Genomic DNA, 13,765 nt, shown 5'->3' with positions numbered 1-13,765 from the left:
GTAATATATTCAGAACAATCTGTGAAAATTAAAGTTCTCCCCAAAGTTCATTTCTACCAATACTTTCTGCACGAACTGCCAAAAAACATTATCAAATGCCTTCTCAGCGTCCAAAAATATCGTGGCAACCTGTTTCTCCTTCTGTTTATCATAATATTCCAAGACATTTAACACAGTTCTAATATTCTCTCTCATTTGCCTTTTGGCAAAAATCCCACCTGGTCTTCATGTATAAAATTATTCAAAATCAACTTAAGCCTATTAGCCAAAATGGCTGTAAATAATTTGTAATCATTATTCAAAAGAGAGATGGGTATAGTTCTTTACTTGTGTTAAGTCTCGATCTGATTTGGGTATTAATGTAATATCTGCATATTTCCATGAGTCCGGCATTATCCCTTTCTTAAGGACATCATTCATAGTCTCTTGTAATGGTTGCACTAACTGATCTTTAAAAGTCCTATAGCTGGTAAACCATCTGGCCCTGGGGTTCTTCCTGATTTACTTCGATTAATCACTTGCTTCTATCACTTCCATAGTCGATATCGATGCATTTAGTTCCTCTATCTGATATTTAGAAAGTTGTGGCAGGTTTTGTTCCTTCAAAAAGCTTTCAATTTTCTTTACATTTATTCTTGTTTCCTGATATAACTGAAAAATATTTTTAAAATTCTTTCTTGATAATCTTTTCCTCAAAGGAGATTCCCTTTTTAGTCGATATTTTGGTTATATAATTATTTTCTCTCTCTTTTCTAAGTTTCCAGGCTAATAATTTTCCTGACTTATTCGCGAATTCAAATGTCTTTTGTTTCAAATATTTTAAGTTCTGAGTCATCTCATTAATTACCACCAGGGACAATTGTTGCTGAAGCAATTTGATGGTCTGTATTATTTCTTGCTTGTCTTTTGCTGCCACTAGTTCTCTTTCTCTTTTTTCAGTTTCCATCATTACACCACTTACTTTTCAAGCCCAATACAGGTTGCCATTCTCACCCATTTCAGGGGAAGACAAGAACCAGGAAGCTTTTAGGTCAACACTGCCAGGAAATATAAAAGAGAGCCAAGGGCACAGGACCAGAATTTCCACTGAGCTTCTACAGCTTCTTTAAGTGACTCCTGCGTCCATTTTAGTCTATCTAGAAGTGCAACAGCAGAATACATTAGGGATGTGCCTGAACTGGTCCAGAGCTAGGTGGCCAGATTTGGCTTTAAAAAAGCCAAATTCTGGCTTACGGCCCATTTGACTCATGAGTATACCCCTTAAGTTCTGGCAACCCACCCGGAGGCCATTTTAGTGGCCTCTGAACCAGTTCAGACGTGGCCCGGTCCGACGGTTAGGCACCAGGGTGTGTGTGTCTCGCTTTAAGAGCGGGGTGTGTGTTGTACTTACACGTCCTGCTGCTTTCCCCCCTCTGGCTGCTTTCCCCCCTCTGTTGAAAAGCGGAGTGCCAGAAGGGAAAAAGCGGAGAGAGGTAAATACACCCCCCCGCCCTTAAAGCAAGACCCCTCTCAGCACCGAACCGCATTTCCACGGTTCCATTCACATCCCTAGAATACATTGCTAGCCTTGACCTAGTGCTGGCCAGTGCGAAGCACAAACACCACAACTTCTCTAGGGAGGTATTAATTTTTGCCTGGATTAGCTAGCCTAGTGATATATTATTACTGTTATGTTCAAAGCAGCTTTCATAGCAAAATATATGGAAATGTATGTTCCTTGTCCCAAAAGGGCTCATAATCCAAGAAGGAACACAATACAGACACCAGCAACAGCCACTGAAAAGATGTTGTGCTGGGGTGGGACAGGATGGGTTGCTCTCTTTTGGCTCATTCTAAGGTTTTCAACCAAGAAGTCATTGTAAACCTTTACCACTCATCTTTTCCAGCAGAAATAGCTGGTCTTCCAGAACCAGAAAGGTATACAAGAAAGACTATTTCAGCAACAAGCTTATATTACATTAGGGAGCATCCACTCAGTCAGCTTCCTGACCAACCAATCGTTTTGACCTCCCATAACCCAGAAGGTCAAAGTCATTGGCTGGTCATGAGGCTGACTGGGTGGCTGCCCCCTAATTTAATACAAGCTGCTTGTGAGCAAGGCTGAATTCTTGTGGACACTTTCTTGAAAGTAAGCATTAATAAATTCAGTGATATTTGCTTCTGAGTAAATATTAGGAGAATTGGGCACAAATAAGATCTGAAATAAAAGCACTTTTATGCTGAAAAAGAGATATTGACACGATTAAATAATAAATTCCTCAGAAACACAGCCATTAATTCTTACCTTATCTGCACGAGGAGCATCTTTAGCCAGTTCTCCCCATCCATGCACAACTTCAGGCTCTTTTGCAAATATTCCAGTCATATCATCATTTTCTTCTTCATCCTCCGAACTAGTTTCTATATTGCCTTTCCCCCTTGCCAAATCTGGCCCACTGTCACTTTCATCATCATCTGACTCACTTCCATCTCCAGTCTCTCCATCTGCTGAATCAGCTTCTTCATTTCCCAAACTGCTTTCCTCTTCCAGATCTCCACTATCTTCTGTCTCACTTTCCTCTCCAGTTCCCCCACTGCCTTCCAATACTTCAAGTTCAAAGTTTTCCTCATTTTTAGCAGCTTTATTTTTAAAATTTTTGTTAACACAGATGCCACCGGTATCATCTTCATTTTCTACATAAAGAAAATCAGCACATTTAATATATTTATATAACACTTTTCAACAAAAGTTTGAAATATTATACGTGCATGATGTTAAATTACCTATGACGATAATTAGTTTGAAAATAATTATGACCAGAATCCCACAGAGCCACTTGTCATGGACACTCTAGTAACTTCTCCTCCCCACAATTAGGGATGTGCACGAACTGGTTTGAATGTCCAGCAATTCAGCCATTTGAAGGTGGAGAAGATATCTTTAAGGACAGGGGAGGGTGCTCTCACCCCCCCTGCTTTCCCTTGCCGGCGCTGGAAGCAACGCGCACTGGCCACATCTGGTCTGAGGAGGCACCGGGGTGGCAAGGAGGTATACTGCTGCCCCGCCGGATTGTTTTAAAAGACAGTGCCAGTGGTGGGGGAGGGGACGGCGGAGGGATAAGAGCACCCTCCCCCGTCCTTAAAGTTATCTCTGTTCCCTACACACCGGTTCCCTGCACACCATTACCCACAATGGGCAAGTGGATCAAATGAGCCAAAAACAGTGAGGCTCAGCAAAGCTTTAACGCTGTTTAGTGTTCCTTTGGATCATTAGCAGAAATGCTAAAGATGCAGAAAGTGGGCCAGTGGGATCACAGGAAGCTAACATGTACTGAGACAGACTATAGGTCTATCTAGCTCAGTATTGTCTACACAGACTGACAGCGGCTTCTCCCAGGTTGCAGACAGGAATCTCTCTCAGCCCTATCTTGGAGATGCCAGGGAGGGAACTTGAAACCTTCTGCTCTTCCCAGAGCAACTCCATCCCCTCAGGGGAATATCTTACAGTGCTCACACATCAAGTCTCCCATTCATATGCAACCTGGGTGGACTCTGCTTAGCTACGGGGACATGCGACCACAAGACCAGCTCTCCTCTGACTCTCCTCTCCTCATTGGAGGCAGAGGGACCAATGAGTATCTTTGCTAATCATGATAAGAATTCCAGTAAAAAACAGAAGGGGTTAAGGTGGACAGTTAACTTGCAAATGCTTAAAGATCATGTGTTGGTAAGACACAGTGGCCTATCAAACACATTGGGTAGCATCCTTAGACTGCAACAGAAGTCTTTGCCCCAGATCAAGGACAACTATGGATGCCACCTACTGCTTTTCTATTTAGATAGATAATCTCTCTTTGGAGACCAGTCATTACAAATATGGCACAATAGATTACATACTCTTATTATGCAACATTCAAAGAGATTAAGTCATTGTTAATTAGAGGTAAAATAAATCTGAATGGCCTGGAAAGTTAGCTAATGAAGGAGTTATGAAATATGTGCAATTTTTAAAAAAATAAAAAGTACAATATTAAACATGAGCTGTTGATTCAATAGTGCCCATACCACAAGGACAAAGTGGGGCTATGTAAAGAATCCTCTCTAATAAAACGCTTGGTGTCCGTCCGTGGACGGACACCAAGCGTGTGTCTGTGCCTCCCTGCCCTGTTCTGGGCATGCGCGAAGCGCATGCCCAGAACAGGGCAAGGGACGCACGATCGCCGGCACCCAGCAGCCATCTTGGGCGGCCAGAAGCGGCCACCCCGAAGAAGCCGGAGAAGCGGCGGCAGGGGAAAGTGACCGAGGCGGCGGCAGAGCCGCCGCCTCGGCCAAAATAGACAGAGGCCGGGGGCGGAGCGGAGGCCATGAAACTTTTTTTAAAAATGCTCCCGCGGTCGCTGCCGCCGACCCTTCCTCCCAGCTGCCAAGCCCCCCTTAACCTGGCCGACTGCTGTCGGCCGAAGACAGCCCTTAATTTAAGAGGCAGAGAGGAGCTCGCAAGCAGAGCTCCTCTCTGTGCAAAGCCTCTTGCCGAACTGCCGCTTTGGGTGCTTGCGTCCCTTGCGCCCAAAGCGGCAGTTCGGCAAAAGGCTTTGCACAGAGAGGAGCTCTGCTTGCGAGCTCCTCTCTGCCTCTTAAATTAAGGGCTGTCTTCGGCCGACAGCAGTCGGCCAGGGTAAGGGGGACTCGGCAGCGTCGGCTGCAGAAGCAATTTTTTAAAAAGTTGCATGGCCTCCGCTCTGCACCCGGTCCCGGCCGCCGTCTCCCCAGCCTGGCGGGGGCAAGTGCCTGGGCCGATTTGGCCCTTAAAGGTAGGGGGGGCGGACGGCGGAGGGAGGGGGAATAGCGGCGGGGGGCCAGGAGCGCCGTTACTAGCGCCCATTATTCAACGGGCCAAAATTCACTTGTTTTATTATATTTCCATTACAGTACAGCTGTGGGTAACACATTAAAACATTCTAAAGTGAAAGCCATCCTAAAGTGAAAGCCAAATTAGGCACTGTAATTTGATTTAAGTATCTTGCTGGCCTGAAGACAGAAGACTGACTGATCAAAAACCATCTCTTGAAAGGTTAGATTGATCTAATTGAACTTCCATGTCCATCACTCATTAAGCATCCTTGTTTAAGAGCTAACTTGGCTTGCTCAAAACCCAACATCAAAAGAGCTTCCTGGGAAAAACCAAAGGAATTAAGCTTCTGTTGAAGAAATCTTTTCCACTGTGTGCCAAAATGATCAACTAATTTCAGCGAGATTAATCCTACTGGAAAGAAAGACATTCTTAGCCAATAAACAAGGATGCTTAACCATAACCATAACTCTAGTTACACCAGGTTCGCGGTGGAGGACCACACTGGGTACACATTGTGCTACATGAAAGTAGTAGGGATTTAGATTGCATGATCTCCAAAAGAGCAGAATTGTCATATGGCCTAAGTTGTGCGCCATACAAAAGCTGTGCTCAAGCTCTTATTACCAACAGCTTTGTAGTTAAATTATGTACAGACGCCAAAAGTAAAATAAATCTGAATGGCCTGGAAAGTTAGCTAATGAAGGAGTTATGAAATCTGTGCAATTTTTTAAAAAATAAAAAGTACAATATTAAACATGAGCTGTTGATTCAATAGTGCCCATACCACAAGGACAAAGCGGGGTTCAGACTCAGCTTGCGTCTTCAGCTTGAGTTCAGACTCAAGCCAGTCCAAAAGTTTTTTCATTTAGATATTTAGCATACAACTTGCTGATTATATTCAAGAGACTGAATATGCCTAACTGGTAGACATATTCCTTTTGCTTCTTTTATATATAGGAATTATTATAGCTAAGTCTCAGGCCCTTGGGACCAACACAGTAAGATCTATGAAGGTGAAAAGCAAGTCTAAAACTGGAATCCACTACTCCGAGTTATTGCGCAGAACTTCTGTTGTAATATAAGCCTTACCGGGCTTAAGATGTTTGACCAAGGACTCAAGGTGCCCGCTGAGGGAGCAGATCAGCATCAAGCTCCAGATCAATATTGGGCAACTCATCCTGCGTGTATAATGATCCTCCCACACATCAATTCACCAAGGGCTGATACTTTGTAATAGGTTTTTAGGTTTTTTTCAAGTCAATTATTGTTGTACTAGTATTTTTAAGCCCGTTATAATAATGGGCGCTAGTTTTTTTCTCCTTTTTCTTTCTGTGTTTCTGCCCCCCCCCCACGTTTAAGGGCTAAAATGGTCCATTAAAATGCCCCCACGGCTGTCGCCACCAACCGGCCGGCCGCCCTCCCAGCTGTTATTTGCTCCACCCCCCCTCCCACATTTAAGGGCCAAAACAGCCCATGTAAATGACCCCGCGGCTGTTGCTGCCGACCAACCGTCCGCCCTCCCAGCTGCCGAGACCTCTTCTGCCCCGGGCCACGTCCTTCACTCGATTGCATTAGCAACTTAGAAAAGGAAAGAGGAGCTTGCATGCAGAGCTCCTCACTCCTTAAAGCCTCTTCCTGTACTGGCGCTTTGGGCGAAAAGGACGCCTATTGCGTCCTTTGTGTCCATAGCGCCAGTTAGGGAAAAGGCTTTAAAGAGAGAGGAGCTCTGCATGCGAGCTTTTCTCTCCTTCTCTAAATAGCTAATGTGTTCGAGTGAAGGACGTGGCCCGAGGCTACAGAGATCTGGTATGGGTAAGGAGGTCTCGGCAGCTGGGAGGGAGGGCGGGCGGTTGGCGGTGACAGCCATGGGGGCATTTTCATGGGCCGTTTTGGCCCTTAAACGTGGAGGGGGGGTTGGAGCAAATAACAGCTGGGAGGGAGGGCGGGTGGCCGGGCGGCAGCAGTGGCCGCGGGGCCATTTACATGGGCCGTTTTGGCCCTCAATCTAAAACAACACAACACGGTCTGTCTCTTAATTTTGAAAAACATGGCCGCCAATGTCTGGGCGGCCGTATCTTTTTCGGCAGTTATGAGCATGCGCTCCGAACTGCCGAAAAAGACACGGGCGCACGGGATCACACTCAAGCCTTTTATTATATAGGATTGTGTTTTCTGGTCATAAACGATCATTCTACTCTTACACTTGATACTGGGTTGATACTGGGGCCATGGACTGGCAAGTCATCATACACTGGATCCAATCCCTTGCTCCAGGATATGCTATCCTGCATAGTCAGGATGATCCTCCATGCCCACTTGGATGATCCTATTTTTAATACTCTAAGTTTTGGAATTGTGCAGTTCTCATATTATGAATACTTGCTCTTTATAAAACCAACACTTTTCTCTCTCTCTCTGTCCTATGAAAGATAGCTGTTCTACTCAATAATTACAAGCCCTGCTAGAAAATTCATGGTCCTTAGTTTTTAAACAGACAACTATGCAAAAAACACGTGGGCTACAATGAGCTAGAGTTTTGAATTGTTTGCTACTTAGAATTTTGTTAGAAAATAGATCCTCCTAGGTAATTTTTCTATTTAGTTTAAAATCAGTACGTTTTCATGTTTAGACTAAATTAGTACACATCATTCAGTATGCATAATTGCTTGAGAAATATACCAAGTAAAAATGAGAAATTAAATTTAAAATCTATCTATCCTGAAAAGAAACCAAAGCTTGCATTCAACAGTTGTAATTGTGAGAAATTGCAGCAGTCAGAAATGTGGATTTTGCAAACAAGCCTGATTTAGGAAATTTTCTGGAAAATGTTTCCCATGCAAATTTAGTAGTGGACAGTTGTTCTTGTGGTAGGAAGCATAAGTTGTCCGCTTTAATAATCAGGGGTTCACTGTGGTTTGCATTTGGATAGGTGAGCTCTGTCTAGTGTAAGATATTCCTTTTAGGGGATGGGGGATCATAGTTCAGTAATAGTTCAGTAATTCAGAGCCAGCGTGGTGTAGTGGTTAGAGTAATGGACTAGGACCGGGGAGACCTGAGTTCAAATCCCCATTCAGCCATGTTACTTGCTGGGTGACTCTGGGCCAGTCACTTCTCTCTCAGCCTAACCTACTTCACAGGGTTGCTGTGAAAGAGAAACTCAAGTATGTAGTGGGCTCCTTGGAGGAAGATTATTAATAATAATAATGATAATGATGATGATGATGATGTCTGGATAAAACAAACCAGTCAATAACACCTGTCTGACTGTGTAAATAAATAATAATAATAATAGAGAATCTGTTTGCATACAGAAGATCCCAGGTTCAATCCCTGGCATGTCCAAGTAGGGCTGGGAGAGACTCCTGCTTAAAACCTTGGAGAAGCCACTGCCAGTCAATATAGACAATAGTGAGCTAGAAGGACCAATGGTCCGATTTGATATAAAGCACTCTCCTATGATTCTCATTTGTATTGTTTTTCTCTCAGAAAATTGCATTATGCAAGTTTTCCTGATACCCTTAATAAATTGGGATCTATCTGTCTGATTTTGCATGTTATTTTGACCGATGTACTTAGTAATCCCCTTGCCCTCCTCACCATAATCATTTCCTGCTGAGCAAAGAGGCACCTTTCAAAATGGCACCTTTTATATTTATATTTAGCAGTGAGAGAGCAACTGTCCCTAACCAACCCCAGACATCTGGATCCAGATGAAATACAAATAATGGCATTCAATTAGCCTTATTAAGTTTGCCTATGGCCTAAATAATGTCCTGAGCTGTGGTCTTCTAGTAGTTTAGTATTTTCATTTACAATTTTACGTGAGGTTTTCTAACCTGTGCTTTTTGCAGCCATCTCTCCTTGCTTGTTCTGCTGTTCTGATGCAAGTTCCGCATCCCATGAAGATTTCATTACATTTGTTTCTTTTACCTTCTTTTTCAACTTGAATGATTTGCTTTTTTGGCCTTCATTTTCTGAGAAAACTGATTTTGATACAGATGAACACTTATCTATCACTTTACTCTCTTCTTTAGAGCTACTTCCCAGAGACTTCTCTGAGTGTCTCTCTCCTTTAGCTTTTGCCTTTTTTTGTTTAGTTTTCTTCTCCACTGATTTACTATCTGGCTCTGAAAGATCAGAATCTGAATCAGAAAGGTTATAGAAGCGTTTCAGGTCTTCTGTAGAACTATGTTGTATAGGTCGCCCTCTTTTATCCACAGTATATTTCAGCTTGAATTTGTCATGAAACATAGACCGAAACCTTTTATCAATTTTGATCTTGCGGTCTTTTTCTGGCATCTCCCAAAATCTTGGGTCTTTGGTAATGCGGGAAAACCGTTGGTCATTAGTGAGCTCCTTCTTAGACGCCATTTTCACACTTTTTAAAAATTCAAATTTGAACTATAAAGAAAGAAAACAAAGATTAAATTCATACAGCAGCTATAAAATAACCAAACAACCCACATTAACTCTAAAATTACCAGAAGAGTTTTTGTAAGCAGTAAAATAGCATTAAGGATTACAATAGTTTCACACTACTGTGTGTGACACAGAACAAAAGTTACACACTTCTGAAATTTGGAGTTGGGTGCGGGGGAAAGAAGCATCTTCTCTTGGATAAGAAGGGGCCTGTTCCTGATAAAACAATGTAGACAACTCAGGTACACATGTGCCAACGTGTAAGAGAGACTTGGTGGACCTGGGTTTAACTCAACAAAATTACTCTAAATCCATGACTCCACTGCGCTCCCTACTCAACCTTCTCCCTGTTTTCAAAACCCAAAAAGATCCCACATTGTAAAGGAGTTGAAAGCCTATCAAAAGAATAGTTAAGGGGATGGGACTTCACTGATTTCAGCTTTTGCTTTTCTAGTCTTCAGAAACTGAAGAACAAATGCTAACTCTTCAACATTCAAACATGCTCAAAAGAAAAAAATTAAACAGCACGTGTACATGTGCGTGCACACACACACACACACAGAAAGAAAAGTTAATAAAATAAAGGAATATTAGATAGATGTAGCTCTGCTAAATACAGGCCACAACCAAGAGGCAATTCTCAATAAAACTTTGTCCCTGTATGTTTCAAGATATGAACTTTCACTGTTATACTAAAATCAAGGAGACTCTGTTAACAACAAATATTTATATACTGCTTTTAAACAAAAATTTCCAAAGTGGTTTACGCAGAGAAATAATAAATAAGATGGATCCCTGTCCCCAAAGGGCTCACAATCTAAAAAGAAACATAATATAGACACCAGCAACAGTCACTGGAGTTACTATGCTAGGAGTGGATAGGGCTAGTTATTCTCCCCCTGCTAAATAAAGAGAATCATCATGTTTAAAAGGTGCCTCTTTGCCAAGTTAACAGGGGAACTAACTTTGCTTTGTTAAAGCAAAGATGCATTGCAAATATTCAGGTTCTTGCTCCACAGCTGACTGATCTCAGTCACAATTTCAAGGTGTTAATAATTTTTTCCTAAACCTTATATCAGAAACATATTTCTCCAATAGATCGTTCTTGTCTTCCTAGGTTCTATATGGAACCTCCCCACTGTAACACATACAGTATTTGATCTAAGTTATCACCCTTGGTATACCAAAAGTAACAAATATGACAAATGAGTGAAGTCAACATCATCAAGCAACAGCCAATAGTGTCATTAATTCATCATTGGTAACTAAAAGGCACTTTTTAATAATCATGATATACCTGAGATAGCAAATGAATATAACTTAAGTCTCTCCACCCCCTACTTAAATGCATGCTTATAGCTGGACCCCTATAGGTGACCCCTGCTAACTGAGCAGAGACACCTTTTAAAGTGGTGATTCCCTAATATTTAGCAGGGGCAGAGCAACTGGCCCTATCCAGCCCCAGCACAGCATCCCTCCAGTCAGGGGTGTTAACTTTAATGGTGCAAGGGAAGACAGTTGTCTGGGGGCCCACTGCCTTGGGGGGGCCCCTAGAGATAAGTCACATGACTGACTCCCCCAGACACGCAACCGCCCGGGCTTCTTTCAGTTGTATTCATCCTCCGAAATTGATGTGAGTGTTAAGACCTGGCGCTACCAGAACAGCATGTCTTTCTCTAGTACCATTAAATGACTTGCATCGTCCACAATTTACAAAACCTTGTAAAAAGTAATTTAGGATGATGTTCTATTGTGGCACATACACAAACACACACACATATATTTACTTCAGTGAGGGGAGGCATTTTAAAATCTTGTCTCTGGGCCCACTCCAACCTTGCTATGCCCCTGCCTCCAGTGGCTGTTGCTGGTATCTGATAAATGTTTCTTTTTAGATTGTGAGCACTTTGGGGACAGGGATTCATCTTATTTATGTGTAATTTATTTTTCTATGTAAACCGCTTTGAGAACGTTGGTTGAAGAACAGTATATAAATATTCGTCGTCGTAGTAGTAGTGGACAGTCTTAATTACATTTTCTAATCTGTGTTAACTTCCAGAAGTGTAGTTGTATTCATTTGCTACAATAAGTACTACATAATCTTGGGGCACTTTCACGATAAACACATTATTTTTAGCAGAAGCTTTTGTACACTAGAACCCAGTTCATCAGATCCATAAAGTATTATCCCACTGGGCAACAACCAGACTAAATTAGCCATGACCAAGCCCCAATGAAGTTAATGGGACTTAAATTAGTCATGACTATCCTGTTCCATTTATTTGTACTGTATACTGCTTTGTTAAAACTAGTTAGTCTGGTTGTTGGAACAGTGTTGTCGAAGGATTATGCAACACAAGAGGTATTCTGGCTGATGTGTATACTAACTTGGTGCCGACATAACAGCACTTTCAGTCTAGGACAGGAGTGTGAATCCCCCATTCAACCATGAAACTCACTGGGTGACTCGGGGCCAGTCATGCATCTCTCAGCCTAACCTACCTCTCAGGGTTGTTGCGAGGATAAAAATAAGCATGTACACCATTCTGAGCTCCTCGGAGGAAGAACAGGATATAAATGCAATATATATAAATAAATAACTAAAAATAAGCACAGTAGGTAACCATTCTTACACAAAGCTCAGACGTATGAAGAGCACAGCGATCACTTACGAGAACAGTAATTGGACGATGGTAGTGTTTTCCTGGATAAACTAAATTACTTAACAAGCAAGCGCTAAGGAAAGAGCTAATCCAGGACTTTTTTTTTTTTTTAAAAGTGAATATGATGTAGCAGCAAAATACGCCGTTAGGGAAAAGAACGAGAGATTATAACAAAATAAAGTATCCCTCACCATAAAAGCCCCAAAACGGCAACAGAAACAAGAGAACCCCGAACCATCCCAGCCCTCTATCAAAATCCCCTTCTTTTAACTCACTTCGTGGCACAGAAAGCGCTCCACGCCTCAAAGGTGCACGAATCCCTTCCAGGAACTTCCGTTCCGGGCGCAGGACAATTACGTCACCGCCGGAACACTCGCCACAAACAAACCTAAAGGGACAAAAGAAACGTCTGTCGTTCCCGGCGCCCTTGCTGAAGGTTCTCAAGCATGCGTACTAGACTACCCAGTATTGGTTTTTTAAAGGCAGAAAATAAAAAGGAATCCGCCCTGCCAGGAAGTCATCCTCATCAAGTTCCTTCAAAAAATAGACTTTATGTGGCACGGGTTATGATTACTTGAAGGCCCTGAAACCAAAGGGAAACTCTACTCTACCGGGATTTCTGTTTCCGCGAGCAGGCCCCGCACATGGAGGATGCCGTGCGGATACCTGGAACTCGGAGTCATCAGCCATTTTTCGCCGCTGCCCTATATAGACTTTTTAAAAACCAAGACGCTAGACTAGAAATTCCATTGTCTAAAGAGAGAACTACTTCATGCCTTTGGAAGCCTCCCCCCCTCCCTCTTCGCCTCAGGAGTAAACGTGACAGCTATCCATAGGAAACAATGAGGAAGCGAGCACTTTAGCTTAAAGGTAAAGTGTGCCGTCAAGTCGATTTCGATTTACAGTGTCCTGTGAGTAGAAATCCTGGCGCCCACCGCGCCCTGTGGTTGTCTTGAGTAAAATGCAGGAGGAGGTTACCATTGCCTCCTCCTGCACAGTTTGAGATGATGCCTTTCAGCATCTTCTTTTATCGCTGCTGCCCAATATAGGTACCAGCGGGGATTCGAACCGGCAACCTTCTGCTTGTTATTCAAGCATTTCCCCGCCACACCACTTTAGCTTAGCATAAAAGTAAAAGCAGAGACAGGAAATCATGTTCTAATTCTGATTTTATTCCGTGTGAAATATGTGGGTTTTGTTTTCGTTTTTAAACATTAAAAGAACACCTGTGCTGCAAACGGTATCAACATATAATGCCCCCATATTGTCAGAAGAATGGGGGGGGGGAGAGGATTATGATTGAGAAAGACGTTTAATTGCCGCCCTGCACGTCATGCACGGTTATCCCCGCACTGTAAGGGGCGTGCGTGTCAAGAAACAATGAATTATGAAAAATAAGATCACCGTTAACCCACGGTTGGAGCTGCAGGTTGGAAATGGTTTGGAGCCGAATTGCTTCCAACAGTCTTCCAACGGAGTCTACTGTTTCTTTAGTCTGCTAGAAGCACAAACACACACCCCCTTGGTGCGTCTTACTTCCGAACAAACATGTCTAGGTTTACGCTGCATGGTTAAAAAGTAGCTTTAAAGTACTACCGGGCACGTTATACACACCCCATCTCCACACGATCTCCATACCATTTTCTGGTAGCAGCAAGTCTTCATTTGCAGCAAAGAGAAAAGAAAAAACCAGATGCCCCACTACACACACTTAAAGGGACACACGAAGCATACTTAGGGGTCCACCCCAGTCCCCTGCGGCGGCGGCTCCTCCACCGCGCAGAAGAACCTCTCGGTGGAGCAGATTCCACTCGGCGGACTTCCAAGGCGCCGCTCGGTCCGCCTCTTCGTT

The 13,765-nt window shown here is 43.0% G+C and overlaps 1 protein-coding gene across 7 annotated transcripts in view; it reads right to left on the bottom strand.

The window, feature by feature from the left end:
- ESF1 (ESF1 nucleolar pre-rRNA processing protein homolog) overlaps positions 1-13,747 on the bottom strand; it is a 62,433-nt gene extending 48,686 nt beyond the window's left edge. The window contains exons 1-4 of one of the 7 annotated variants that reach the window (XM_053284594.1): positions 13,528-13,545; positions 12,189-12,301; positions 8,668-9,232; positions 2,285-2,673 (exon numbers count right to left, since the gene is read on the bottom strand). In XM_053284594.1, the coding sequence (XP_053140569.1) occupies positions 2,285-2,673; positions 8,668-9,202 (924 nt within the window). In that variant the 5' untranslated portion in view covers positions 9,203-9,232; positions 12,189-12,301; positions 13,528-13,545. Of the gene's footprint in view, positions 1-2,284; positions 2,674-8,667; positions 9,233-11,922; positions 12,056-12,104; positions 12,320-12,524; positions 12,587-13,527 lie in introns of those variants that run through there. The other 6 variants (XM_053284592.1, XM_053284597.1, XM_053284591.1 and 3 more) reach the window with 6 other exon arrangements.
- Positions 13,748-13,765: the final 18 nt, after the last annotated feature.

This window comes from Hemicordylus capensis, chromosome 1, assembly GCF_027244095.1.
Source record: "Hemicordylus capensis ecotype Gifberg chromosome 1, rHemCap1.1.pri, whole genome shotgun sequence".
Taxonomy (NCBI): domain Eukaryota; kingdom Metazoa; phylum Chordata; class Lepidosauria; order Squamata; family Cordylidae; genus Hemicordylus; species Hemicordylus capensis.
This window is presented reverse-complemented; position numbering and strand designations above follow the sequence as displayed.